The 26636-nt window shown below is 41.0% G+C and overlaps 1 protein-coding gene across 1 annotated transcript in view; it reads right to left on the bottom strand.

Annotated features, from left to right (window-relative positions):
- Kiaa2012 (KIAA2012 ortholog) overlaps positions 1-26636 on the bottom strand; it is a 106968-nt gene that overhangs the window by 74464 nt on the left and 5868 nt on the right. The window contains exons 3-9 of the mRNA XM_076866834.2: positions 14717-14876; positions 12342-12497; positions 9202-9344; positions 7549-7732; positions 6825-6967; positions 3759-3927; positions 765-1016 (exon numbers count right to left, since the gene is read on the bottom strand). Of these exons, the coding sequence (XP_076722949.2) occupies positions 765-1016; positions 3759-3927; positions 6825-6967; positions 7549-7732; positions 9202-9344; positions 12342-12497; positions 14717-14876 (1207 nt within the window). The remainder of the gene's footprint in view (positions 1-764; positions 1017-3758; positions 3928-6824; positions 6968-7548; positions 7733-9201; positions 9345-12341; positions 12498-14716; positions 14877-26636) is intronic.

A 26636-nucleotide genomic window follows, 5' to 3' on the forward strand; every position in this document is an offset into this window, starting at 1 on the left:
AATGTCCTGAGCCAAGTTTATTGATGGATTTATTCTGAAAGGCAGTGCAGTGTAATGGGTGAAAATCTGAATTTTGGCACTAGAAAACCCAAGTTCCAATCCCAACAAGGCCACATGGAGTTGTGTGACTTCAAACAAGTTACTTATCTCTCAGAGCTTCTGTTTTCTGATTTGTAAAATGAATATATAGGATTGCTGTGGAGTGCCTGAGATAATATATGTTAAAAACCAAGAACAGTGATTGGTACAGAGGGAGAAGGACAAACATCCTTAATGTGCATTCTTCTCTTCCTGCTTTACTAGTCAGAGACCACTTGACATTGTGAGCATGTCATCTTGCACATGCCTCTTGAAAAGGAAGCTTGGTTTTCTGAAAATGGGGAGCTTTCTAAATATGGTCCATCACGTCCAACCTATCTAACACATTAAAATACACACTTAGCTGCATGCATGTGTATAATTCCAAAGACTATGCATGAAGATCTTCATTGATATTTTGGACTTTTTAACAAACAAATACATTCCCATAAACAGATTAAAACTGAAATTTCATTGTTTAAAAACAATTAACTATATGGCATACAGCAAATTTTTAATGAGTTTGGTGCCATTTTACATCCGCAACCGGAAAATATTATAGAAGGATGATTTAGTGAGTAAGTAATTTGTGAGCTAGATACTAAGTTAGTTGTACTAAAGCACTTTGGTTAAGGCAGCTACTGCCTGAACAAAAGCCATCTTCAAGTGCTTGGGGATGAACTGACCTCCCTTCCAGCCTTCTTTTTCTTGGCTGAGGGCCTTTGTGTGTCTTGCCTTGCGTTCCTTCAGGGTGAGATTCCTGTGGGATGCTGGAGGGAGGGAGGAGCTACCTGATGGAGAGGGCGTGTCCCTGCCTGTGTCCACTGGAAGATGCACAGTTATGGCCATTGGCCTTTGTAATGACACATGCTTCAGGGGAGGCCTCCATAAAGGCCTGGCCTCTTCTGTTTCTGGTTCTGACTCAGGGCATGGAACACCTAGGAGACAAAGAGAAAGCCAAGTTGTAGTAGATGGCCCTTGTTTTTGCCAGGTGTCTCTTCTTCTGGGGGACCCATCCCTCCCTGGCTCATGCCATGTGCTTTGGGTGGCGCTCTGTCTGTTCCCTGACTCCAGAGTTGGGCATGTGACTATAGCCTAGATTGCAGGCAGACATTATTGCCTTAGCCACAGTGATTAGTTCTGGGGGAGGGGTGTGTATCTGTGTGCACACCTTGGGTAGAGGTGGTGGGCACATAATCCAAGCTTGGCCAATCAGTGGCAATTTTGGCACTTCAGCAAGAGCTTTGATATATATTAATAAAGGTAAGCAGGTAGGAGGTTAGCATGGAATGCAGGAGGACATCTTTGTTGCCACAAGTGGGAGCCTGCTTGAAGAGAGAAGGTAACATACCTGAGAGACTTAGTCAAGAGCTGCCCAGATATTTTCTGAGGTCTAGGTCCAACTGGTCCTGGAATTAGCTGATCCTGCCTGCCTCCTTCCTTCCTTCTTCCTTCCTTCCCTCCCTTCCTTTTTTCCCTTCCAATACAACATTCTTGGGGTAGGCTTCTGATTCTACTAACTGAAAGAGTCCTCACTGTTCCTCAAATTCCTCTTGTAAAGGAAAGAAGAACCCAGTGGATTTACTTTCTTAATACTCTATTCCTGTTTTCACTTGACAGTGTGTTGCTAAGCTCACTGTACCTAATAGCTTTCAGAATTTGGTTCATGATGGCCTAGTGGTCTTTCTAACCTTCTTGCCAGGGTCATCATGGAAAAACATCAGATTTAACCCTCTTTTGTGGATAATCTTTTCTCTGTTCATGTTAAGTAAGTCTTTTGTTTGCTGTTTTGACATCTGGAGCCTATTGACCCTGGGGAGACTGTCCCTCCCAAGGCTAGCCAACTCCTAGAGAAAGTAAAAGATTATCCTGTGAGGGTATCTGTCACATGTAAACCAACCAATCCAGAGTCCTTAACACCTAATTATCTCCTTTATTGAGCTCTTATCCTTCTGGGTCATTATCTCCCTGCCTTAATCACCCCAGAGCCAGTACCAGACAACCAGGGATAGCCCTTATATCCGAGGGCCCACTGGATTAGTTAAACTAGCCAGTCCTAAATTTGCTTAGCCTGCTCACCCTGCCTTGTACATTCCTTCTGCAAAAGTCATAATAAAGACACTTCACACCCCCACCCCCGCCCCTCACTTTCTGCCTGACCAACCCCATTGCTTCCCTATGTGGCCCTGAAGGTCCTGGTATGCCCACTTCTCTTGGAACCATGAATAATAAACCATCTTCTCAGTGCAATTGTCTTCTGATCTGTTGGCCTCATCATACCTGAATAAGACCTACATTTACAAGCACTGTTCTGTCATTGTTGTTGGAAGGAGCTTTTTTTTTTTTTTTAAGTAAAATCTACAAATAGTGAAATGCACAGATCTTAAGTATACAATTCAATGAGTTTTGACAAATGTATCAGTCTATACAACCAACCAAGATTTAGGCATTTTCATCACTCTAGAAAGTTCTCTTATGCTCCCTTCCATTGACTGGTCTTTTATCCTAAACATTTAGGCATTCTTCACAGTGAGAATTCCACATAGCCTTAGAACAAAATGGCCAGAAGTCAAAACTGTCTTAAGAAATCACTGGCAGTTTCTGATGAAGTTTCTAGAAAGTCAGAACCCCTCAATATTGGAGTCACCTTTTGCTTTAGACTGCCCAACAAAGTCCCAGAAGCAATAACTTGTTTGGCTACAGAATGGCTTAGGAAGGTCAGAAAGAATTTCTCCATGTGACACAGGGTGAGAGATCACCTAGACCTTTTTCAAAAGCCTTCCTAAGTCCTCTGATTTCTCACTTGCACATAATGTCTTACAACTTGGCTGAGGCGAGGGCTGGGGTTGTAGCTCAGTGGTAGAACGCTTGCCTAGCCCATGAGACACTGGGTTCCATCCTCAGCACCAAAAATAAAAGGTATTGTGTTCATCTACAATTAGGAAAATACTTAAATGTTTCTCTTTTGCTAGCAAGGCAATAAGTCTTCTTTTTCCTTTCAGAAAGAAAAAAAAAAAAAAAAAAAAACTTTTGCTGAGAAGCACAAAATCTCTGCCCTGACAAGGATTGTAGATGTCATCTGTTAACGTAATAACCTAATTCAAAATCATGAAAATGACTTTTTGGACAAACTTTTATTTTTCTTTTATAAAATGAAGGCTCAAAGATCCAAGAATTATTTTTACCTTGATTGCCAGGAAACTCTGCTAAATTCAGTTGTTAGCTATAACTTCATCCCAGATGTCTAATAACATCTATTTTCTGCTCCTTTTAACCAGTTTTTTAAAAAACAATTTCAAATCGAAATGTCTTGTTTTGTATTGCATTTGTTTTGTTTTGCACGCTGCCTGAAAATTCCTGCACATTTATAACACCTGTGGTGCACTGGACCTGTTTATGGGCATGCCTGTCTTTGTTTCCTTTCCTGCTTCAGCAAAATGCACTGCTTAATGAAGGACTCCATAAATATTTTAAAAATTCAATTAAATGTGACCAGAAGAGACCCAATTCTAGATTTTTATAGTTACCCCTTTTACTTTTTTAAATAAATTTATCTGAAGAGGTTAACCCTGGGAAGTTCAGCCTTGATTCAGGAGTGGGTTGTTGGCAGGAGGATCCCAAGGGTCAGTCCTTTGTTGTAAGCCTGAGTTCTCTCAGGAACACCCATAAAAGGTACCTACCTCTTCTGCAGGCTTTTTCTTTTGGGGGGTGTTTGGTGTGGAAATGAATCTCCATTGGGATGATGAAGAGCTCTGCTGGAGGTTCATTAGCTTTAAATTGCCTCCTCAGGGGGTTGGGGACTCTGGGTGGTTCTTCTGAAATGGGAGGTAATTTCAAAGCCTTTGGCGCCTGAAAAATTTAAACACAAAACCAACATGGTAGGTCTCCAAACCCTGCTGCCTGCAGGGGGCAAACAATATTGTTTCTTATTGTCTATCTTGCTGCAGAAGCTGCTGGGGGAAGGAGCAAAGCTAATCCAGCTCCTGCCTTCAGTGGGGCTGCTTGGCTTGTCTCTTGCGAGGATGACATGTGCCGTATCCTGCCTTCGATTATCCTGAGAGTTACCCACAGAGTTAAGAGGTTTTGAGAGGATATATTGTCTTTCTTTCTCCTGAAGCTGGGTAAACCCATACAAATTGAAATGATATCCCTGAGACCTCCATGTATGGATAAGGAGAAATCTCCACATATATTGTTAAGGGGCAAAGCCAGGTCAGAACATTGTTTGACTGCAAACTTTCAGGTATGAAGGGGCAGAATATAAGAATATGTATTTGTGTTTGTTTACCTAATGTAACCTTTCTAAGCATCAATGTCTTCCTCTGTAAAATAAAAGTAATTTAGATACAGTGGCACATGCCTGTAATCCCAGTGACTTGGGAGGCTGAGGCAGGATGATCACAAGTTTGAGACCAGTCTCAGCAACTAAGTAAGACCCTGTCTCAAAATAAAAAAATAAAGGGGGCTGGGGATATAGTTAAGTGGTAGAGCACTCCTGGGTACAATCACAGGTAATGTGTGGGGGAGATAAAAGTAATCATATTACCAATCTCTTAAGGTTGTGTGAGGATTAAATGAGTTAGTATATGTAGTTACAATAGTGTTTGGAATTAAGGTTATTTCTATGCTATTTCTCTGAGAGTAGGTTCTTTTTTAATTTTTAGTGTTTAATACCTTATCTGGCCTCTGGTAGAAAATCTAAGCTTCACAATTATATGAACATAGCTAAAAAACAATCATCAATCATGTGTACCAGAATCACCAACTAATTTGGCCCAATTTCTTTCTGTTCACACACACACATACACACACACACACACACACACACACACCCCATGGTATATATATTTTATACATATATATTTTATGTATGTAAATATGCACTTATATACATACATATAAAATATACATATTTACATGGATGGAAAAATGTTATACATTTATGTGAGAGAGAGAGAGATAAAATAAAGGTATTACAGTCTCCCTTTTCCAATTATTCAGAAGTTGTTGAAAATTTCACTTTTAGCTCGCAACTGTTAACGTATGAACTTGGCTCTGTGAAATGTATATGGTGCTGGACTTCAGAGAGTTCGATTTCACAGGAGGAAAAATAAAAACATTCTCATTTTTTCACTGTGTAAAAAGAAAAAAAATGATCAGAAACACACATAAGCATCCTATATGCTTACAGTTGATTGAGGAAGGAAATTCTACCCAATTTATGCAGGATAATGTTTATAATTTTGAGACATTAAGAAAATGATTAACCAAACACATGCACATAAGATCTTTATGCTCCCGGAGACCTTCCCTGTCCAGGTGCCTGTTGCCCACCAACTGCCCTTTTGTGAATACTGACCTTGTGCATTTAGTGTGACAAGGACTGCATTGAGAAATTTGTGTGGAAACTCAAACTATTTGTGTGAGGTATGGTTGACAAGCCAAGACTTAATTTCTTTATTCTAATTAGAAATTCACACAGAGTTTTAATATAGTGGAAAATATTGCTCTCCTCTGTTAAATGAATACTTGAGTTGAGGGAAGAAACTCCTTTCCTCTGAGCCTAGCTTAGTTCCGGCCTGAGCCAGGCATGAGAGCCAGGCCTTTCCTTAGACTTGTGGTGACTCTGACAGGTCAGACCTGCTGTTTGCTCTTGGCCCTTTGGTGTGAGTGGAGAGGTTTAGAGCAGCTCAGACACAGGAAAACAGAAAAACCTGAGTAGAATGAAAAACGATGCCCCTCATGGGCACTAGCACCACCTGAATGCCCACAGATTCTTCAGGGCCACTTTAGATTACCCAAATCTTCACAATTAATTAATATCATGGTAGTTCCTATAGAGACAGAAGATTCTTTCCTCATCTGTTCTCATCCTTCCATCAACTCTGCGAAATTGGCATCATTATCCAGGCATACAGATAAAGGCACTGTGGCTTTGATATCATAAATGACCTGCTCTCATTCATGTAGCTGCTACGGGGCAGAACATTCTGGAACTCCTAAGCATCCCCATTCATCACTGGTGCCTCCAAAACCACCAAAGACCCATATAGAATTGCAAGGCAGAACCAGGCCAGAGACGGTCAAGGATATCTCTGAGAATGGATTTCTGGAGGGGGTTGATAAACTTACAAAATTTACTCTATATTTGCAAAGTTAGACAGATCCTCAATTGAGCAAAGTGTTGGCTGGAGTCAAGTTTTCCCACATTTTGAGTTTGAAGCAGGTCCATTGTTTACAAGCCAAATTCTGTCCTTGCTTGTTTATAGATAATCCCCAGATCCTTGCTGGGTGCACAGTGGCACAGCTGCTTGGGAGGCTGAGGCAGAAGGATCGCAAGTTCCAGTTTAGCCTGGACCGCTTAGTAAGCCTCTGTTTCAAAGTAAAAAATAAAAAGCTCTGGGGATGTAGCTCAGTGGTGGAGCACCCTGGGTTAAATCTCCAGTAGTGAAAGAAAAAAAAAAAAAATCCCCAGCCCTTTAACAGAACAAAGGATTCTGGTGCCCCTAGAGAGAGTGTGGAAGAGCATATGCTTTAAGGTATAATTGGAGGCAGCTGGATTCCTTGATCTTGATGATTTTTAGTACTTAGTAAGTTACTACAGCTCTTTCCCAGCTCTACCTGCTGCGCTCTGAGCTAGAGAGGCTAGTTCTCTATTGAGATATCCCTTTGAGTCACCTTGTTTCTAAAGAAGGATCCCCCCCCCACACACACACACAGAGGCACACACATGTGTGCACACACACCTTTTTTTTCTTTGCTTCCCCAGGGGTGTTTTGTTCTGAGTCAATGGCAGATGTTATTGGAGGGAGAAGGCACCTTGCAGCAGGAAGCTCTTGAGGCAAGTGGCTGCCTCTGGCCCTGTGCCGTTTCATATTTCCTTGTTTGTCTGTAGAAACAGGATGGGAATGAGAACCTATTAGCTACAGGTATGGAGATGGACAGTTGACTTTCAACTTTTATCACTTTTTTTTTTTTTTAAAGGGAAGAAAGTCTGGGAGGGTGTGGGGACTGAGATGGCCAAGGCTTTGTCTGAGTCAGGGTCAGGGAGTCCCAATCATTCTCTGTGTTGGGTTCTGAGTCAGGTGATGGAGAGAATGAAAACAATAATAACTAACATGTATTGAGCATTAACTGTGAAAAGAGAATTATGCATTAACTCACTTAATCCCCACAGTACTCTTGTGGAATATTATTATTCCCCTTCTACAGAGGAGGAAACTGAACCTCAGGCAAATTAAATAATTTGCCCAGGATTATAGCTAGTAAATGGGGGATAGTTTGAACCCAGGCATTCTGATTGTAGAATTTGCATGGTTAAGTACTAGGCAAGAAGGTATCCCCCCTCTGGCTGTTATTTTCTAAGGTGAGTGGCACACAGAAGTGACATTCATCATGCCTGTGTTCTCAGGTGAACTCTGCACAATTAGTTTTAACTGGATCAATTGGACAAGAATTTTAGTTTCTTACCACTGAGATCAGCCTTCCTATTGGGGAAGGCACCTCCATAAAATGTCATGTGGGATTTGTCACTCAGGAGCCAGGAATGACTGACGTAGGCATGCCCAAGGGCCTTCTTGGAGGTTTGCTGTGTCTTTTCATTGTGGCTTTCCTCTGAAGCATGTATATGAAGGCGATCCTCCACTGATGTGTCCTAGGGAACAACAGATACACAGAACTATAAACAGGCTGTCACAAAGCAACAGAACAGGTTCCTGTAACAGCCCCTGTGGCTAGACTTGTGGTTCTGAGGATGAAATTTGTTTTGCAAGCTGGAAAGACATACAAAGCTGTGTGTAACAATGAAACATTTTATTATTGATGATAGAAAGAATGACATAGTGCGTTCTTTGTTTCTTTTTGGTACTGGGGATTGAACCCAGCAGTGCTTAATCACTGAGCCATATCCCTAGCCCAACATAGTGCTTTCTTTAAAAATTGTTTTTTAAGTGAAAATAAAAATGAAGTGCTTGTATCATTGCCTTTATCCATTATAAAATGTCTCTCCTCTCCTTTCTTTAGCTATGTGGCTCTTTCTCCCGTTTACATTCTCCTTGGCATATGACCTTGTAAATCAAACAAGTTTATTCAAGATGGGAGCAGATAATGTCTATGTTGCTCTGAACAACTGTTATCTCATACCACTCCCCTACACAGGCCTTCGAGTTGACAAAGTATTTCTACATTTTAAGTCATTTAATCCCCATAGTAACCTTGTGAGAAATATATGATTAGAGTTCCACTTTGTAGAAGAATTCATTCAGATTCAAAGTTAGTTGAATTTCTTTTCTTTTTCTTCTTCTTTTTTGGTATCAGGGATTGAACCCAAAGGCACTTAAGCATTGAGCCACATCTCTAGCCCTTTTTATGTTTATTTTATTTAAAATTTTTGAGACAGAATGATAGAAAGAATGACATAGTGCCTTCTTTCTTTCTTTCTTTTTTTTTTTTTTTTGGTATTGGGGATTGAACCCAGGGATGTCTTGCTAGGTTGCTTACTGCCTTGCTAAATTGCCAACGCTGGCTTCAAACTTGAGATCCTCCTGTCTCAGCCTCCCAAACTGCTGGGATTACAGATGTGTGCCACCACTCCTCCTTTGAGACAAGGTCTCACTAAGTTGTTGAGGCTGGTCTCAAACTTGTGATCCTCCTGCCTCAGTATCCTGAGTTGCTGGGATTACAGGCATGTGCTACCATGCTCAGTTCAAAATTAGTTGAATTTCTTGTACCATGTTTAAAGTCAAGAGCTCTTCTTCCTAGATAAGGCTACAGATGGGGTGAAGGGTCAAGGGAGGAGCCGTGGTTCAATGATTTGGAAAATCTGGAGTTAAATAAAGTTAGGCTGCTGACTTCACTATAGGATTGCCTGAAGTGCTCCATATCTAAGTGTGTCCTCTGACTTTGCTTGAAAAGATGTATGCAGTATTTCCCCAATGTCTTTGGCTATAAAACCCTTTTCTTCAAGGAATATTTGACAGTGTTCTTCAAGGAATATCTCAAGTGACACTTTGAGAAACTGGTCAAAGCATTCTTCTCTTCTCTGGAGAACCCCAAGAAATGGCAAAGGGAGAAAGGATTCCATAAGTTTGCAACCATGTCACACAGAATTCATTAAAGTGGTACCTCTCCTGGGGTTTTCTCTTCCTGCCAGGGCTGCTTCCTGCGTGGCAGCAAGTGAGTCTCTCGACTACTGTGGTTCTTGGCTACAGAGTCCTGGTTCAGGTGTCCACCAGCCCCAGCTTCCTCTTCATCCAGGCCCCATTGACCTGCAAGAGTGGACAGTGGATCAACCTAGAACTCCAGAAATGGGCATGGTGATTTTGCTATCTTCAAATTGCCTCCCATCTTGCTTCTTTTAGCAAAAGTAGTCAAAGCCCTTGTTTCTCCTGCTGCTCCTCCTTTACTTCTTCTTTTTTTTTTTTTTTTTTTTTTTCTGGTAGTGCTTCTATAGAAATGGCAGCCAATTGCTGGAAACAGGGTCAGGAGACTAGGGGAAGAGGCTCTGTTGACCACTGTTTTCTCACCTCTAAGGTGAGGATACTAATTTCTTGCCCTTACTTCCTTGCAGAGCTGTCTGGAGCTCAAATAAGATAATGAATGTGGCTGCCCGGGATTTGTGGATTTCAGCGGTGGCACTGTGGTGGTGTGACCTGCAGCCTTGATTGGTTGTCATAGAGATGCTCCAGTCTACAGCAGGCTTTTGGATTTCCTGGGTGTCTCCTGGTTGTTTACTTAGGGAAAACCCCTTAGGTGTGCAGCGAGATGGGACTGCTGCTCAGCTCTCTGGATTTACCCTGTCTGCAACCCTTGGGAGGGATCTGAGTCAACAGATGACTCCAGCATAGTTAACAAATCTTTCATCGATGGTTTAAAGGGTCCTGCAGCTATTTTCATCACTTACTCAAGGTAGATTTATTGCTGAAACTGTCTGGCAAACCTTCCTTGTTTGGAGCCAAGCTTTAGCAATCCCTTCATTCCCAGCATGCAGCTCTGCGGAACAAAGCAGGGTTGTCTTTCAATCAGGGGCTCTGGAAGCCTTCAGGGGCCCTGTGTGAGATGGAGCACTAGGCTTCCAGGAGCTCCTCCTCCTTCCTCTAGCCGGCCTCACTGTTCCTCTATGCTCCCCAACCCTCACCTGCCCTCATCATTCCCTTCCTTGTGCGTTGGGTCAAGAGCTGAAAGCTCATGAGTGGAGCTGCTCACAACCTCCAGCTCACTGGCCTCTGCCCATTGGTTCCTGAAGCCTACTCTGATTGATGCTGATTCTGAGACAGTGTTGGTGGCTGTGACACAGGTACAGGTTCCAAAGTCTGCCCAGGTTTTAGTGGTCCAGGGAAGCCCAAAGCCTGATGAGTCCTGGGGATTCCTCAATCTAGATGGCCCAAGGCCACATTGGACTTGCTAGGGGATCTCAACTCCAACTGGAGTGCAACACTGAAGAAGACCTTTTGGGGTATTCTAGAATGTTTCTTTGGGGTCCAGTCAAACTACAGATGCATCCTTCCTGGAGCCAGATATACTTCTGAGGGTGGAGAAAGTGAGACTCTAGTCAAATGGTCCTGCACTCAACTGGGTGACATATTAGTGTCTAAGTTGGGACAGGGGCATTGTGGTAGGGGAGAGAGAATCATTAGCTCTTTGGCCACATCTCAGGTGAACTCAATCTATGTGATGGTAACAAGAATTTTATCTTCGTAAATGTCATTATCCAGCTCATTTGTTTATGCTTAATGGAAACCAGTTTGTAAGAAAGTACTGGAAGTTTCAATTATTGAAAGAAGCCCATACTGTCTCTCTGTATCTTACATATGCAGGGGAGGGGGCATCCAGATAGCAATTCAGAGCTTTTAGAGAGCTTTTTCCCTCTGTCTTCACCTATGATTTTCTACACAGCCAGGGAGGAAGGAATGCAGACACCCTTACTCGCATTTTACAGAGGGGCAAGCCTAGGAGGCAGGGAATGTGAGCAACTGGGCCAATGGCTTGCCTCATTGTTGGGGGGACTGGGGCTTGCAGCCAGAACTTTTGCTACTTCTCCAGATAAAGTGTTTGGCAAAGAGAGGGAGGCCAAGGGGAGATAAGGTTAAAAACCAATGAAAACATTAATCAGGTTTCAAGTTATAGTCTCTGAGCTCCGTTTACTTCCTAAAACATTGATTTTTTTCAGCCCCTGTGATTATGGGCAATTGGGCATTGCAATCAGTTAGTAATTATACTTAAAAAACAAGAGCTGGGGCAGTTCATAATTAATATTTATTGAGCACTTACTATGTACCAGGTACTGAATTATCCCATTTAACTCCCACATATGACCTTGTGAAGTAAAGGTGATATGGTCACTTCCATGTTATAATGAGGAACACAAGACCCAAAGAGGTCATCTAGCTTGGAACCTGGTGCTAATGGCCACATGCTTAGTTATTATTCTATACTGCCTCTGTGTCCCTGACTGAAACTGTGACAACTCTGTAAATCTCTGTAGTATAGAACAGCTTACAGACAGATCACAATGATTTCCTGTGCAGTAACCATGTAGGTCTTGATGTGCTGTTGCAGGGATGAGCAAACAGAAACTCAAAGAGGTGAGCTGACTTGCTCAAGATCCTATAACTTGGGCTGGGGTTGTAGCTCAGTGATACAGCACTTACCTAGCATGTGTGAGGCACTGGGTTTGATCCTCAGCACCACATAAAAATAAAATAAAGATATATACTGTTTTTTTTAAAAAAGTTCCCACATCTTGTAAATGACAGAACAACCACAACAATTCTGATTTCTGGCTCCAAAGCTTATTTTTCACCCATATGATATTGCTACCAAAAAAATCAAAGGATTAAAGAATATTCAAGTAGAACAGACCTAAGAAATCATCTAAAATATAGAGTCTAGCATACACAACTCAATACAGTGTGTATATATATATATATATATATATATATATATATATAGCCATTAGATACTTGTGGCTATTTAGATGTAAATTAATTAAAATAAAATAAAATAAAAAGTTCAGTTTCACCGTTGTAGTAGCTACATATCAAATGCCATTAGACTTAAGTGGCTGATAGTTATTGTATTGGACACTATATAGAACATTCCATCATTTCAGAAAGTACTCTTGGATAGTACTGGTTTAGACTAACCCCTTCATTTTACAGATGATGACAATGAAACATAGAATCCCTAGATCTTATTTGCAGAAAATCCATTTTAAGGTGTTAAAATCCAAATATTTGAGCACTAGTCCCAAAAGCAACATGTACCTTGTTCAAAAGATTTTTCTTGTTGAATCCAAAGTGGAGGGAAGACAGGCAGGAGATGGTATTTTGGGGGCACACCTGAAAGATCCTGTTGTGGCCTGAGACTCTTTGACACATTAAGTTGACTTTCCTGAAGCAGCACAGAATCCTTGATGTGTCCTGAAGAACAAGTTAGAAATTATTGGTAGAAATATGGTCTCTGATCTAGAGTTTTGGAAACAACAAGTTTCCCCACTTGAACTAGTCTTGGCTTTGGGTAATGCCCATAAAGGAAGATAGTTAGAAGATGAGAGGGATTAAGAAATGAGATTGAGCCTATTGAGGTTTCTCTGTTCTTCTAGTTTTATGCTATAAGTATGCTTCTTTAACTTCACCATTCCCCAAAACTGGGTCTTCCTCATGTAAGAAATATGGCTGTTTCCTTGGAGTTGGGTGAAAGGCTCATTCTGCCTAAGAGGAGGGATCCAATAATAGTGGATATATCCTGTTTGCTTCTGTGGGCCTTCTCAATCTAGTCATTAAGCAAATTTCTGTTTAAGGCTTACCCTCTGTCAGGCAGTAGGGTGGATACAGCAGGACCAGACATGGGCCCTTTTTAAAGACACTCAGTCTATTAGATAGACAGAGCTCCTCTGTGCTCAACTGTGTGGCCCGAGTGTCAGTAAGGATGGAAAACAAGAATTTCAGTATGGGCTAGAGTTGTCAGAAAAGCCTTTGGAGAAGATGTTAACTTGAAGGGTAGAGAGAATATCTCAGAGAGGCAGAATGAAGGGACCAGAGAACATACTAGCATCACAAACATGGTGGGCTCTGAGATGTGAGGGAGGGAGAGAGTGGCAGGGGCTATTGGGCAGGTCATTTCTCACCAGAATCTATCCATTATTTCTCCAGCTTGAAGGCCTACCTTTAAGAGGAGCTTAGGCAAAAAGTTATGAAAAGAGCCTTCAGGTATACATACATGTCTTTTGTTAAACCACATGCTTTAGCCATTTGACTCCCATAGAAGATTCTGTGACATATATTGATGTTAAGAGGAATTAACCTTCCTTCCTTCCTTCCCTTTCCTTTTCTTACGGTACCAGAGATTGAATCCAGGGGTGCTTTACAACTGAGCCACATCTCCAGCCCTTTTTTTTAAATTTTAAGACAGGGTCTTGCTGAGTGGCTGAGGCTGGCTTTGAACTCATGATCCTCCTGCCTCAGCCTCCTGAGCTGCTGGGATTACAAGTGTGTGCCACCATGCCCAGTGGTGCCTTCTTTCTTAGAGATGTTGGGCTCAGGCAATGGGGCAGTGACCTTCTCTGCCTCAGCCCCATCCAATGATAAACACATCTTTGGCTAAGGGGCTCTTTCTCACAAGTGCTAAATAAATGAACTGTCTGCAACCATGGTATTGCCATGAAAGTAAAGCCAATTATTGGACAAGCCCACATCTCTCATTTTGCTTCAAGTCACCACTTACTAGGGAGAAAGCTGTTTTCTCGACTCTCCCAGGGTAAACCTATACAGGAAAAAGAAAGCCAGAATTCTTCTGGTCTTTCCTGTTTGTTGGTGCTGAAGAGATGGCAAATAGCAGAGTGGGTGCTGGCAAATATTACAGCTTACCTCTCATCCCCAGTAGGTTTGCCAAATAAAATACAGGATGTCCAGTTAAATTTGAATTTCAGGTAAACAATGAATACTTTTTTAGTTGAAGTGTGTCTTAAATATTTCAAGTTTAGCTGTGTGTGTGTGTGTGTGTGTGTGTGTGTGTGTGTATGCCCTCAACCTGGCAACTCCAATCCTCATTTCCCGTTTTCATTTTTAAGCCTTTGCAGAGTGCATTTAGGGTCTCTGTTCTGCAGAAGGGTGTCCATCTCACCCTTAAGGGAGTTATGCTGGAGAGCCGCCATCTTCAAGAGGTCCTGGAGGATCTGAGATCGCCTCAGATGGTGAGCTAGGGAATGTTGGCAAGAATGTGGAGCTGAGGGTGCAGGGGATCTGACTTCTGGCCCCAGCTCCACTTTTGAGTGATTTTGGACAAATATTTTGCTTCTCTGGGTCCTGTTTTTTTCTTACTTTATAAATAGTGGAAGTTAAATTGGAGGGTCTCTGAGGCCCCTGAGTGGGGAAGTTTGGGAAGAAAGTTCTGGCTTGGGATGTGGAGTGTGAGGTGTGAAAGCAAGACTTCAGTCTGTCCTTCCCTTTGCAAATTCTGAGGGAGGATAAAGGGCCATGGCCGTGATAGAGACTTGCAGGCTACTGAGCTCAGAGACTTTGCTTTAATACACAATTGGGCCTGAATTCTTGGTGCTTCAAGTCTTGATGGAAAACATACCCTCCCACCAGAATGAGAAGTGGGACAGCCTGGGGTTCACCCCTCCCATTCCCCGACTGACCTGCACATTGGAGCCTGTACATGGTGTCAGGGGGCCAAGTCCGCAAGAGGCCTCGGAGGTATCTCTTAGCTGAATACCCAGGTTGGATCTTTCTTTGGGCCTGGCTGTCTAGCTGACTTCGGAAGTACAGGTACGGTTGCCAGGCTCTGTCCTGCTCCCTCTGTGGGGACACCAGGCAGAAAAGAGCACATCTGATGAGCCCTGAGCCTCCCAAAGATGCAGGCTGGTTAGCACAATCCTCGTCAGTAATCCAGAGGCTCCCAGAGGTGACAGAAGGCACCAAAACCAGATGCCTTGGCTAATAGACATAAACCAAGAGCCTATGGAGCAAAGCCCTGAAAGGCCCCAGCAGATTTGCAGTTGGAAGGGGAAGGAGAAATGACAAATCCCAGACCCCATCTTGAGATAGAGCCTTAGAAAAGGATAAAGCCTCAGAAGAAAATGCATTACTTAGTTCGACCTGTGGAAATCATTTTAGTCCCTTCAAAAATGGCTCTGCACAATGGTAAAGCCAGTGTGTAAATGAACATCATCACTAAGTGTTTGTAATATGAATGAAGGGACAGACAAGTCATGTCCGTGTTCATGGGGAGCCTGGCATTTTTAAAATATCTGGCTCTGCTCTCTGCTGCATTTCATTTCAGCTAGGAAGAATTTTGGGGGAAACTTCCTGCCAAAGTCAGTCCTGCTATGCAAGACGTTGCAGGGAATAAATGTATATAACATTTACACTTGGCTAGGGATTCACATTATACAAAGAACCTTCACCTTATTATAATCCTTAAGGTAGACACTTAAATGATGCAGAAACTTCTCTCGGAAGATGATCGGTTAAGCATAAGAATGGCAACTGTGTGGTACTTGTGTTGACATCTATCACTTTCCCCCTGTCCATGGCAGACATCACTAATCAATCACAGCATTCTTGACTACCAAACTCATTATGATATCAGAATCCATTCTTTCTTAAAACATTTTTTTAAAAATTGAGGCATAAATTATACATATATTATATATTTATATATATACATACAAAATACAGAAAACTTCATCAGCCCAGAAAGTTCCTTCATGCTACTTCATAGTCACTGTCCTTCCACCTACCAGATAATCACTATTCTGATTTCTGGCACTACAGATTATTTTTGAACTTCGTATAAATGGAAACATATATCATGTATTTTTTTTAAAGAGAGAGAGAGAGAGAGAGAGAAAAAGAATTTTTAATATTTATTTTTTTAGTTTTCGGCGGACACAACATCTTTATTGTATGTGGTGCTGAGGATTGAACCCAGGTCGTACGCATGCCAGGCGTGCGCTACCGCTTGAGCCACATCCCCAGTCCATATCATGTATTTTTTGCTGCTCCATAAAAATGATCTACAATATTCCAACGAGAATGAGCATAAATATAATACTTATTTATCACTCCTTGGTTCAGCGGCTCCCCCCAAGACAATAACACAGACTGGGAAGATAAAGGGTGTCTTAGTTCAATTTCTGCTATCATAACAGAATCCTAAGATTGGGTAATTTATAAATACAGAGGATACACACACACACACACACACACACACAAACAAACAAACACACACATACACATATACACATGTGTGTATATATGTGTGAGTGTATATCTATATATAGATACAGATATAGATAGGTAGATATAGGTATCTTGAGGCTGGGAAGTCCAGAATCTGGTGAGGGCTTTCTTATTGCATCATTCCTTGGCTGAAGAAAGAAGGACAAAGGAGGATGTGTGAATTTGCACACATGTACACACATGAAACATGGGTGGAGAGATGGGAAAGGGGCTGAATTCATTTTTTTATCAGGAACCCACTCCCTTGATAACTAACCCAATCTCATGATAATGACATTAATCCTGACCACTTTTTAAAGGTCCCATCTTGAAACACTGTTGCAGTAGGGATTAAATTTCTAACACAAACTTTGATGGACACAGTTGAACCACAGCAGAGGGTAAATGGCTAAGCCAGTTACCAGTGGAGTCAGTACCAGAATCCAGGGCTTCAAAACACATAAGGGCAAAGCTTTCTGTTCTTTAAGAACTTATCATCTCGTCAATGGACCAGGAATAAGCACCACGAACCAGCTTGATGTCAAAGGAAGAGGAAATGACAGTTTTGCTTCAACAAGTGTCCTGGGGAGTAAAAACTGTGAGATTAGAGACACCAATGTGTTCGTGCTTGTTAGGATTCAGTAAAACCTGACTCAACAGGCTGATACAAGGAAAAAGAAAATGTATTAACTCAGATAACAAACAGACCAAAGTTTAGAGACTACCAGTGTTAGCTAAATCAGATGTTCAATGATCCAGAGGTTCAATAGCTCCAACGTTCTACAGGAACCAAATTCCTTTCTACTTCTGCCTTTTCACTTCAGTCTTATGGGCCTGCTGAGCCTGAACAATGGACACAGGGAGACATCAAGTGGGTCCAGAAAGTACAAGTGAAAGATTGGAGAGAAGACAGCTTATGAGAAAGCCCGGGGAAGTGCCCCTGATGTAAGACCAGGGCATCTGGGTTCCAGGCTCATTTTGCCTCACAGGAATTTTTATGATCTTGGGCAAATCCTGGAGTTTTTCTGAACCTAGCTAATAGCATAGTGGAGAGAGTAGAAAGTTCATGGGGTTTGGAATCAAATAATCCAAGAGAGACAGCCAAGACAGGAGAATTGAAAGTTTGAGGCTGACCTCAGCAATTTAGCAAGACCCTCAGCAACTTAGTGAGACCTGTTTCAAAATTAAAAAATAAACATGTTTGGGGATGTAGCTTAGTGGTAAAGTGCCAGTGGGTTTAATCCTAGTATGAAAAGAGAGGAAGAAAGAAAGAAAGAAAGACAGAGAAAAAAAGTGTGTCATATATGTACAAATTTGGTGGGAGACTGGAAGATAACAGATGAAGATGCTAATAATGGCAGTTTGAGGGTGCTAGGCCAAAGAGTACAAGTAATTCTCCTATCTTTTTATAAAATCAAATTTTGAGTAATATGATTAGATTATATAGGAAACTAGTTAAAAATTAACTAGTTTCATGCTGCCCTCCCTTCTTATCCATATTTCTTGTCACTCCCCAGTGTTATTCTAGACCTAACCACCCACTCAGAATTATTCTAAAATATAAAAGGAGACAGAAAGGAGCTGGGAAGGGAGTCTCTGGAACAGGGGAGTAAACACGGCAGCAGGAGCTGGCTGTGGATGGTTTCAGCCGTCCAGGTTGCCTTGACTTTGCCAAACCCCCGCCCCCCACCATCTTCGGGTTTCTTCTGGGATGAGCAATTAATGAACGCTGAGTGGCCTGTTATCCACAGCCCACCGTGTGTGGCTGCTTCTTTTAACAAGGGACTTGCTCAGCCTGGCTGCCTTCCTGTTGTCTGCCAGGCCTACTAATGTGGAGGGGTAGAGGGGAACCTCAGCTGCCTGTCGCTGCCTTCAGATCAGCTGTCCTGTCCACTCACCCCACTGCTGGCAGGATGGAAGGAGGAGGTGGGGCCTGTGTTCCTGCCCAGCAGATATGAGTGGTAGGGTGCCAGAGTCCCTAAGAAGGGCAGAAGCTGGCTTGGATAGCCAGCTGCCACCTTACTGCAGAGGGTAGCCCAGGCTTTGTGTGCAGGAGTCCACAGAGGAGCAAAGAGAGAGGCCCAGAAATCCCAGGACTGGCCAGCAAAGCACTCCACAATTTGGCCCTTACCCACTTCTTCAGGCATATTTCTAGCCAGAGCCAAGCCTATTGAATTGCCCTGAACTTCCTGTTCTCCATCTCCCTTCCAGGCCCACTCACCTATGCCTAAAAAATTTATTTATTTATTTGTTTGTTTGTTTATTTAGGGTCCTTAGGATGAACTCAGGGGCACTCAGCCACTGAGCCACATCCCCAGCCCTCCATTTATTTTCAACCACTAGACTCCACTCAAATTTTACCTCCTCTAAGAATCCACTCTAGCTTTTCCCAGTCAGAAGTGTCACATCAGTATAGGTAAAGGTTTTGATAAGACTCCAAAAGTACAGATAACAAAAGCAAAAACAGATGAAGGAGATTACATCAAACTAAAAGGACTAAAAGGTTTTTGCACAGTGATGGAAACACTCAACACAACAAAGACATACCCTACAGAATGGGAGAAAAAATTGCAAACTATTCATCTAAAAAAGGATTAATATCCAGAATATATAAGGAACTCAAAGTATTCAAGAACAAAAAACATACATCTAAAAAATGGGCAGATGATGTGAATAGTCATTTCTCAAAAGAAGAAATTCAAATGACTAACAAATTTATGAAAAAATGCTCAACATCATTAGCTGTCAGGGAAATGCAAATCAAAACTACAATGAGGTATTATCTCACTTTAATTAGAATGACTACAATAAAAAAGGAAAACTAACAAGTGCTGGTGAAGATGTAGGGAAAAGGAAACTCATATACACTATTGGTGGAAATGTAAATTAGTACAGCCACTGTGGAAAACAGTATGGAGGTCCCCCAAAGAACTAAAAATAGAACTACTATATCATCCAGGAATCCCACTACTGAGTATATATCCAAAGGAAGGAAAATCAGCCTACAAAAGAAATAGATGCACTGCCATGTTTATTGTGGCACTATTTACAATAGCTCAAATATAAAATTGACATAGGTGCCCATCAACTGATGGAGAAAGAAAATGTGATACACACACACACACACAAACACATACATACAATGGAATATTATTTGACTGTAAAATACAATGATATCCTATCATTTGCAGCAAAATAGGTACAACTAGAGGACGTCATGTTACGTGAAATAAACCAGACACATAAAGACAAATACCTCATTCTCTCTCTCTCTCTCTCTCTCTCTCTTTCATATATGGATGCTAAAAAAGTAGATCTGAATGCAAAACAGTGATTATTAGAGGCAGGTGGAGGTGGAGAGGAAAGGAGATACAGAAAGAATGGATAACAGGTACTGAGATGCAGTTAAATTGAAGGAATATAATTAAGGGTGTAGCTGTATGGTAGAGCACTTGCCTCGTGTGCATGAGGCCCTGGGGTTCCACCCCAGCACAAAAGGAGAAGGAGAAGGAGAAGAAGGAGAAGAAATAAGTTCTAGTGAATGTAGTTCATAATAACCTATTATCTATTTTGTGAATACCTAGAAGAGAGGAGCTCAAAAACCCCAAACACAAAGTACAAAGTAAAGATGAGGAGGTGGAAATGTCAACTACCTGATTCGATCAGCACACATTGTATATATGTATTGAAACATCACACTGTACTTCATAAATATGTACAATTGTTACATATTAATAAAAATTTTTATTTTTCCTCCCATCTCAGCATCCTGGGTAGCTGTACAATAGGGCCTCTGAGCCCAGCTTGATCAGGAAACACTCAACACAGCAAAGATACATCCTACAGAATGGGAGAAAAAATTTGCAAACTATTCATCTGAAAAAAGATGTTTAAGGAGAAGGAAATGCTAACTACCCTGTTCTTACCATTATGCGCTGTATATATTGAATCATCACACCATACCCCATAGATAGTGCAATTTTAAAATGATAATATAAAATATAAAAGATCAGTCACAATTGCTACCTTATTCATACCATAGCATATTCATAAATTATATCTCAGCTTTTCTCATAGATTGCCTTGTAGCAAGTGTCACTGGGATACAAATTGGCCTCCTTCACTAGATTATGAACTTCTATTGAATAGAGGTCAAGACCACCCCCTGATATGCCCTGGCAGCTAATATGCTCATCCAATGACTTTGTTAAGCATCTGCTACATGTCAGGTATTGTTCTGGACACTGTCTACTTAGTGACTACTCATTAGTTGTTAGTTCAGTTCAGTGGAAAGAACCGGTCATGGGCTGGGGATGTGGCTCAAGCAGTAGCCTGGCATGCCTGTGGCCCGGGTTCGATCCTCAGCACCACATACAAAGATGTTGTGTCCGCCGAGAACTGAAAAATAAATATTAAAAAATTAAAAAAAAAAAAAGAAAGAAAGAACCAGTCATGTCTGAACTCACGGCTGACCACTTGTGCCCTGAGGTGAGCTCCAGACAGAAGTCCTCTCAATATGCACAGCTGATGCCTCCTGTCCCTCATCAGCTGCTGGAGTCAGTGTGCTCTGGTACAGCCCAAGCCTTAGATACAGGGTGACAGGTCATTATTTTCACACCTGTGCAGGTGTGACTAGAGCCAGTCTTGAGGCTGCCAGGTGAATGCAACTGGAGTAGAGGTGGGGGCAGGGTGGGAAGAAGAGAGTTCAGGCAGCTGTGGCTGAAAAGCCTTCGCTAGCCCTTGCCTGCCTTCAATCAGCCTGGACAAACAATGCCACTCTCATCCAGTCCCTTTCTCTGCAGATTTCTGTATGAATAGTACAGAATAGTGTTCTCACTCCCATTTATCTTTGGCAACCATGTGTTCCTGATCATATGGTCTTTGGCAACCACACATACCAGGTTATAAAGAAGATAATCCTCGAGCTGGGATTGTAGCTCAGTGGTATAGCGCTTGCCTACATGTAATGCACTGGGTTCATTCCCCAGCACCACATTAAAAAAAAAAAAAAAAAAAAAAAAATATATATATATATATATATATATATATATATATATATATATATATATATCCCATCTACAACTAAAAATATTTTTTTAAAAAGAAGAGAATCGTGAAGTGGTCTGAATTTTCTCATTAATGCAATGCTATAAGAAGTCTTGATTCCTGACCAAACCATTTAGCATCAAAAGCTTTGGCCAGCCACATGTCACAAACATAAAGGTATAACAACCAAAATTGCAAATGGCAAAAAATTAAGCTCCAGTTCCTATAAAAGCTCAGTTGGCTTGGGTTTAAATTCTATCCCAATGACTTCCTAGCTGTGTGACCTTGGGGAATTTATTTGGCCAATCTGTTCCTTGGTTTCTTAACCTGTCAAATGGGGGTGATATAAATAAATATCTTACATGAAAATAATGAAGTTGAGCCATGATTTCTTTACTCACAAAAAAATTAATTCAAACTGGAACAAACACCTCAACATAAAAGCTAAAACTATAAAACTCTTAGAAGAAAAACTTCATAACAATGGATTTGGCAATGATTTCTTGGATATGACACCAAAAGAACAGGCAAAAAAAGAAAGAAAAAGTAGATAAATTGGATTTGAGGGGAGGGCTGAGGCTGTGGGGATGGGAAGGACGGTAGGATGAGACAGACATTATTACTCTCTATACCTGTATGATTACACTACTGGAATGACTCTGAACTATGCACAACCAGAGGAATGAGAAGTTGTGCTCCATTCATGTACAATATGTCAAAATGCATTCTAATGTAAAATAAATTAATTAATTAAAAAAGAAAAAAAGAAAAACAATTAAAAACTGCTGTGCATCAAAGAATTCTATGAACAGTGAAAAGGTAACCTACAGAATAGGGTAAAACATTTGCAAATTTATATCAGAATGTTTAAGAATTCCTACAACTCAAAACCCAAAAATCCAGTTAAAAAAACTGGTAAAGCACTTGAATAGATATTAAAAAAAAAAAAAAAAAGATGTGCAGATGGCCAATAAACCCATGAAAAGATGCTCAATGTTACTTTCCACTAGGGAGAGGCAAATCAAAACTGCAGTGAGCTACTACTTCATACCAGTTAGGATAACTTCTATAGAATTTTGAAGAGAGAGGGAAAAGAAAACAGAAAACCAGTGTCGGCAAGGATATGGAGAAACTGGAATGCTTGTGCACTGCTGGTGGGAATGTAAAATGGTGGAAAACAGTACAGTGATTCTTGAAAAAATTAAAAAATAGAATTGCTCATTATCTAGCAATTTCATTTCTAGATACATACACAGAGGAACTGAAAGCAGGAACATGTACAGATAGTTGTACTCTCATGTTCCTGGGGCATTAGTCACTATAGCCAAAGTCTGAAAACAACCCAAGTGTCCATTGATGGGTGAATGGATAAACAAAATGTGGTATAAACACAAGATGGACTATTGATCAGTTTTAAAAGGGAAGAATTTCTGTTAGGCATAGTGGCCTGTAATCTCAGTCATTCGGAGGCTGAGGCAGGAGGATGGCAAATTCAAAGCCAGCCTTAGCAACTTAGCGAGGCCCTAAGCAACTTAGTGAGACCTTGTCTCAAAATAAAAAGGCCTGGGGATGTGACTCAGTGGCTAAGCATCCCTGGGTTCAATCTCCAGTACCGAAAATAAAAAATAAAAATAATTTTTAAAAGGCTGGGGATGTAGCTCAGTGATAGTGTCCCTGGGTTCAATCTCTAGTACCAAAACAAAAACAAAGAGGAGTGTGTGAGGTTTTTCTGTAGAATTCACTCATATGATGCACTCCGAGTAGTTGAATTCATTGACACAGGAAGTTGGTTGCCTGGGGCAAGTGGCAGGAGGAAATTGGTTGTTAATATTAAATGGATACAGAGTTTCAGTTTGGTAAAATGAAAAAATTTCGAAAATGAATGGTAGGAATGTTTGTACAACAATGTGAAATGCACTTAAACCACCAAACTCTACACTTTCAAAAAATGGTTAGAATGGTAAATTTTATTATGTATATGTTGCCACAATAAAAATGGAGATAAATTATAAAGTTATTGTGAGGATTAAATATAAAGTGAAATGATTGGAATGGTGACTGCCATAATGGTAAGTTCTAGATGAGCATTATTATAAATGTTCTCTGTTGCTTATACAGGGAACTGATGGATGAAGAACATAAATCTAGAAAAACAAGAGTCTACTGGATCATATATATTGTTTAATATAAAAATGTTATTTATAACCCAGATTGATTTTTAATGAAAATCTGATTTGTTTTTAGAATTGAAAAGAGTTATTTTAAGGAAAGACAAAACTGTGTGTGTGTGTGTGTGTGTGTTGTGGGGGATGGAACCCAGGGCATTGCACATGCTAAGCAAACACTCCATCACCCAGCCACATCCCAGCCCCAGATCCACTTTTTACAAACACTGGGGAGATGCTTTCTCCACCTGGGCTATTTGGAGTCTTTCAAAGTCAGGCCCTCTATTAAGAGTGGGGCTTTGGAAGGGTTGTCCAAGCTCCAACTCTAACTCTGTTGCATGTGTAATTTGGGGCAAGTAATTTAGTGTCAAGTCCCAGTTTCTTTCCCCTATAAAATGGAGCAGTTCGAGCACACAGTTCATGGGCTTGAACGGATTGAGAGAAGCCATTACACAGATACGTAAGCACTCCATGAGTGTCAGGTTATTGACATTACCTTTGAGTTCGCCCACCTTTCTCTTTGGTCCTTCCTACTTCTAGGTTTATGAAAACCTCTAAGTACAAGTGCTCAGGACCTGCACAAATGCAGGACACCAGGAAAAAGAGCAGTCAAGTCACTTCCTTGCTTAGCCTTGCTGCCTCCTTAACACTTGATTAACAGCTTTTTTAGGGACATCATCAAACAAGTAGCTGGTTATTGATCAGGTCTTGCAAAGGGAATTTTCACCCCCGTGATCGTTGGCTGAAAGGGTAATATCCTCCATTCTATATTTTCTTATTTTATATGAATTTATGTTATGTAAGATGGGAAAAATAAGCTTGATTCAAATACATATTTCTCATAGTATTTTCTTACTTGATACAGTGGTAAACTTCCATGGGTTAGACAGTGTCTGAAAACAATAACCAAAGAATTAAGTGCCTTGAGTATTAGGATGTGGGGAGAAATTAGGGGGTATAGTTGAGTGTGGATCTAATCAATGGAACAAGACTGACAATACTTCAAAATATAGTCCCATTTATAAAGGAAATGGTTGAAGTCTGCTATAATTATCTAAATCCCATTTATCCCTCCACAGAATAGAAAAATGGCATGCTATTTTTTATTTTAATATATTGCTTAATCAACATCTCATTATGGGGCATTGCCATGGTTTGAACATGTCCTCTAAAAGTTTACATATTGGAAATTTAATCTTTGCATTCATATGTTGATGGTATTTGGAAGTAGGGTCTTTGAGACATAATTGGTATTAGATGAGGTTATGAGGGTGTGGTCCCTATAGAAGCATTAGTGGCTTTTTAAGAATAGAAGAAAGCTTGCTTGCTCTATCACTCCATTTGATGTTTTCTGCCACGTTATGATGCAGCAAGAAGGCCCTCACCAGATGTGGAGCAGATGCTGGTGCATGCCTTTAGACTTCCCAGCCTCCAGAACCTCCATTCTTTATACTCAACCGTCATATACAGTTATAGCAATAGAAAATGGACTAATACAGACATATTAAAATATCAGTAGATTTACAATAATACTAAAAATATAAGAATAAGAAATGCTTAACAATTTGAAAATTACTTGATATTTTTGATTTGAGAGACACCTTAGAATTCTGTGATGCTTCAAGAGCATCATTATGACTATCATTTAGAAACTACTCCCAAATTATAGTTATCTAGGTTTTATAGCTATTTGACTTCTAAATAATAATTTGAAGGAATGAAAGACCTGAAGAAGAATGATTTTAACTTTCAGAGTGCTGAACAAGATTTATTTCTGTTCTAAAAAGCAAATCAAGGGCTGGGGCTGTAACTCAGTAGTATAACACTTGCCTAGTACATGTGAGGCACTGGGTTTGATCCTCAGCACTACATACAGATAAATAAAACAAAGGTATTGTGTCCATCTATAACTCAAAATTAAAAAAAAATAAAGATCAACCAGCCAATCCCAAAAAAACCAAAAGCCGAATGTTCTCTCTAATAAGTGGTTGCTGATCCATAATGGTGGTGGTGGGGTTTATGGGAAAATGGAGGAACTTTGTTTGGGCAAAGGGGAGGGAGAGGAGGGGAGGGGGCATGGGGGCAGGAAAGATGGTGGAATGATGTTGAGAGCCACAGCCGAAGGGGCTCCAGCAAACTTTCAGACTGCCAGCTGATGATTGGCTCACAGCGGCCCCAGCAACATCTAGCTGATTGGCTCCTCTGTGGAGATGCTCATTGAGCTGTTTCCCTGCCCTTTCAGACTACCAGCTGCTCATTGGGGGACTTTTTTGGCTCCGCCCATGCGACCCAGCCAATTGGCCTCAAGAGCAGGAGGATTGTGGGAGGAGGAGGTTGTTGGGGTGTGTGGCTGGTGGGAAGCCGGTGGTGGCAGTTGGGCTCTGAGGGTTTTTTCCTGAGGAGCTGTTTTGTTTATCTTGTATCGTTCTAAAAATAAAGTTAGTTTCTTTTGACAAGTGGCTCCTGAATTGTGCCCAGCCAGACTGTGGCATTTGGTGGCCCGTACGGGGAACGAACCCGCGACCTTGGCGTTATCAGACTGTGGCAGAATGAGATGGACATAATTACCCTAGGACTGTGCATATGGTGCAACACTACATGTATACAACCAGAGAAATGAAAAGTTGTGCTGCAATTATGTACAATGATTCAAAATGCATTCTGCTGTCACATATACCTAATTAAAATAAATAAATAAAAATGAAATAAATGACTCTAAAAATAAACAAATATATTTAGGGAAAAAAAGGCAAATCAACCACCAAGGAACATATTTGTATGTATCTTGAAGTCTGAGAACTCTTGGTCTCTTGACTTCACATTTATCTTTGCTCCTTAGGAAGCTGGGCCATATAGAGTGTTAAAGAGTGAGTGTATGTTGAGGCATAAATTCCAGAGATATTATGTGCATCCCATCAGACCCACACATAGAACTGGGGATGCTGGGTGTTATGGTTTATATGTGAGGTATCTCCCAAAAGCTTATGTGTGAGACAATGCAAGAAGATTTAGAGGAGAAATGATTGGGTTGTGAGAGCCTTAACCCAATCAGTGAATTAATCACCTGATGCGATTAATTGAATGGTAACTGAAGGCAGGTGGGATGTGGCTGGCGGAGGTAGGT

The sequence above is a fragment of the Callospermophilus lateralis genome, chromosome 9, assembly GCF_048772815.1.
Source record: "Callospermophilus lateralis isolate mCalLat2 chromosome 9, mCalLat2.hap1, whole genome shotgun sequence".
Classification (NCBI taxonomy): domain Eukaryota; kingdom Metazoa; phylum Chordata; class Mammalia; order Rodentia; family Sciuridae; genus Callospermophilus; species Callospermophilus lateralis.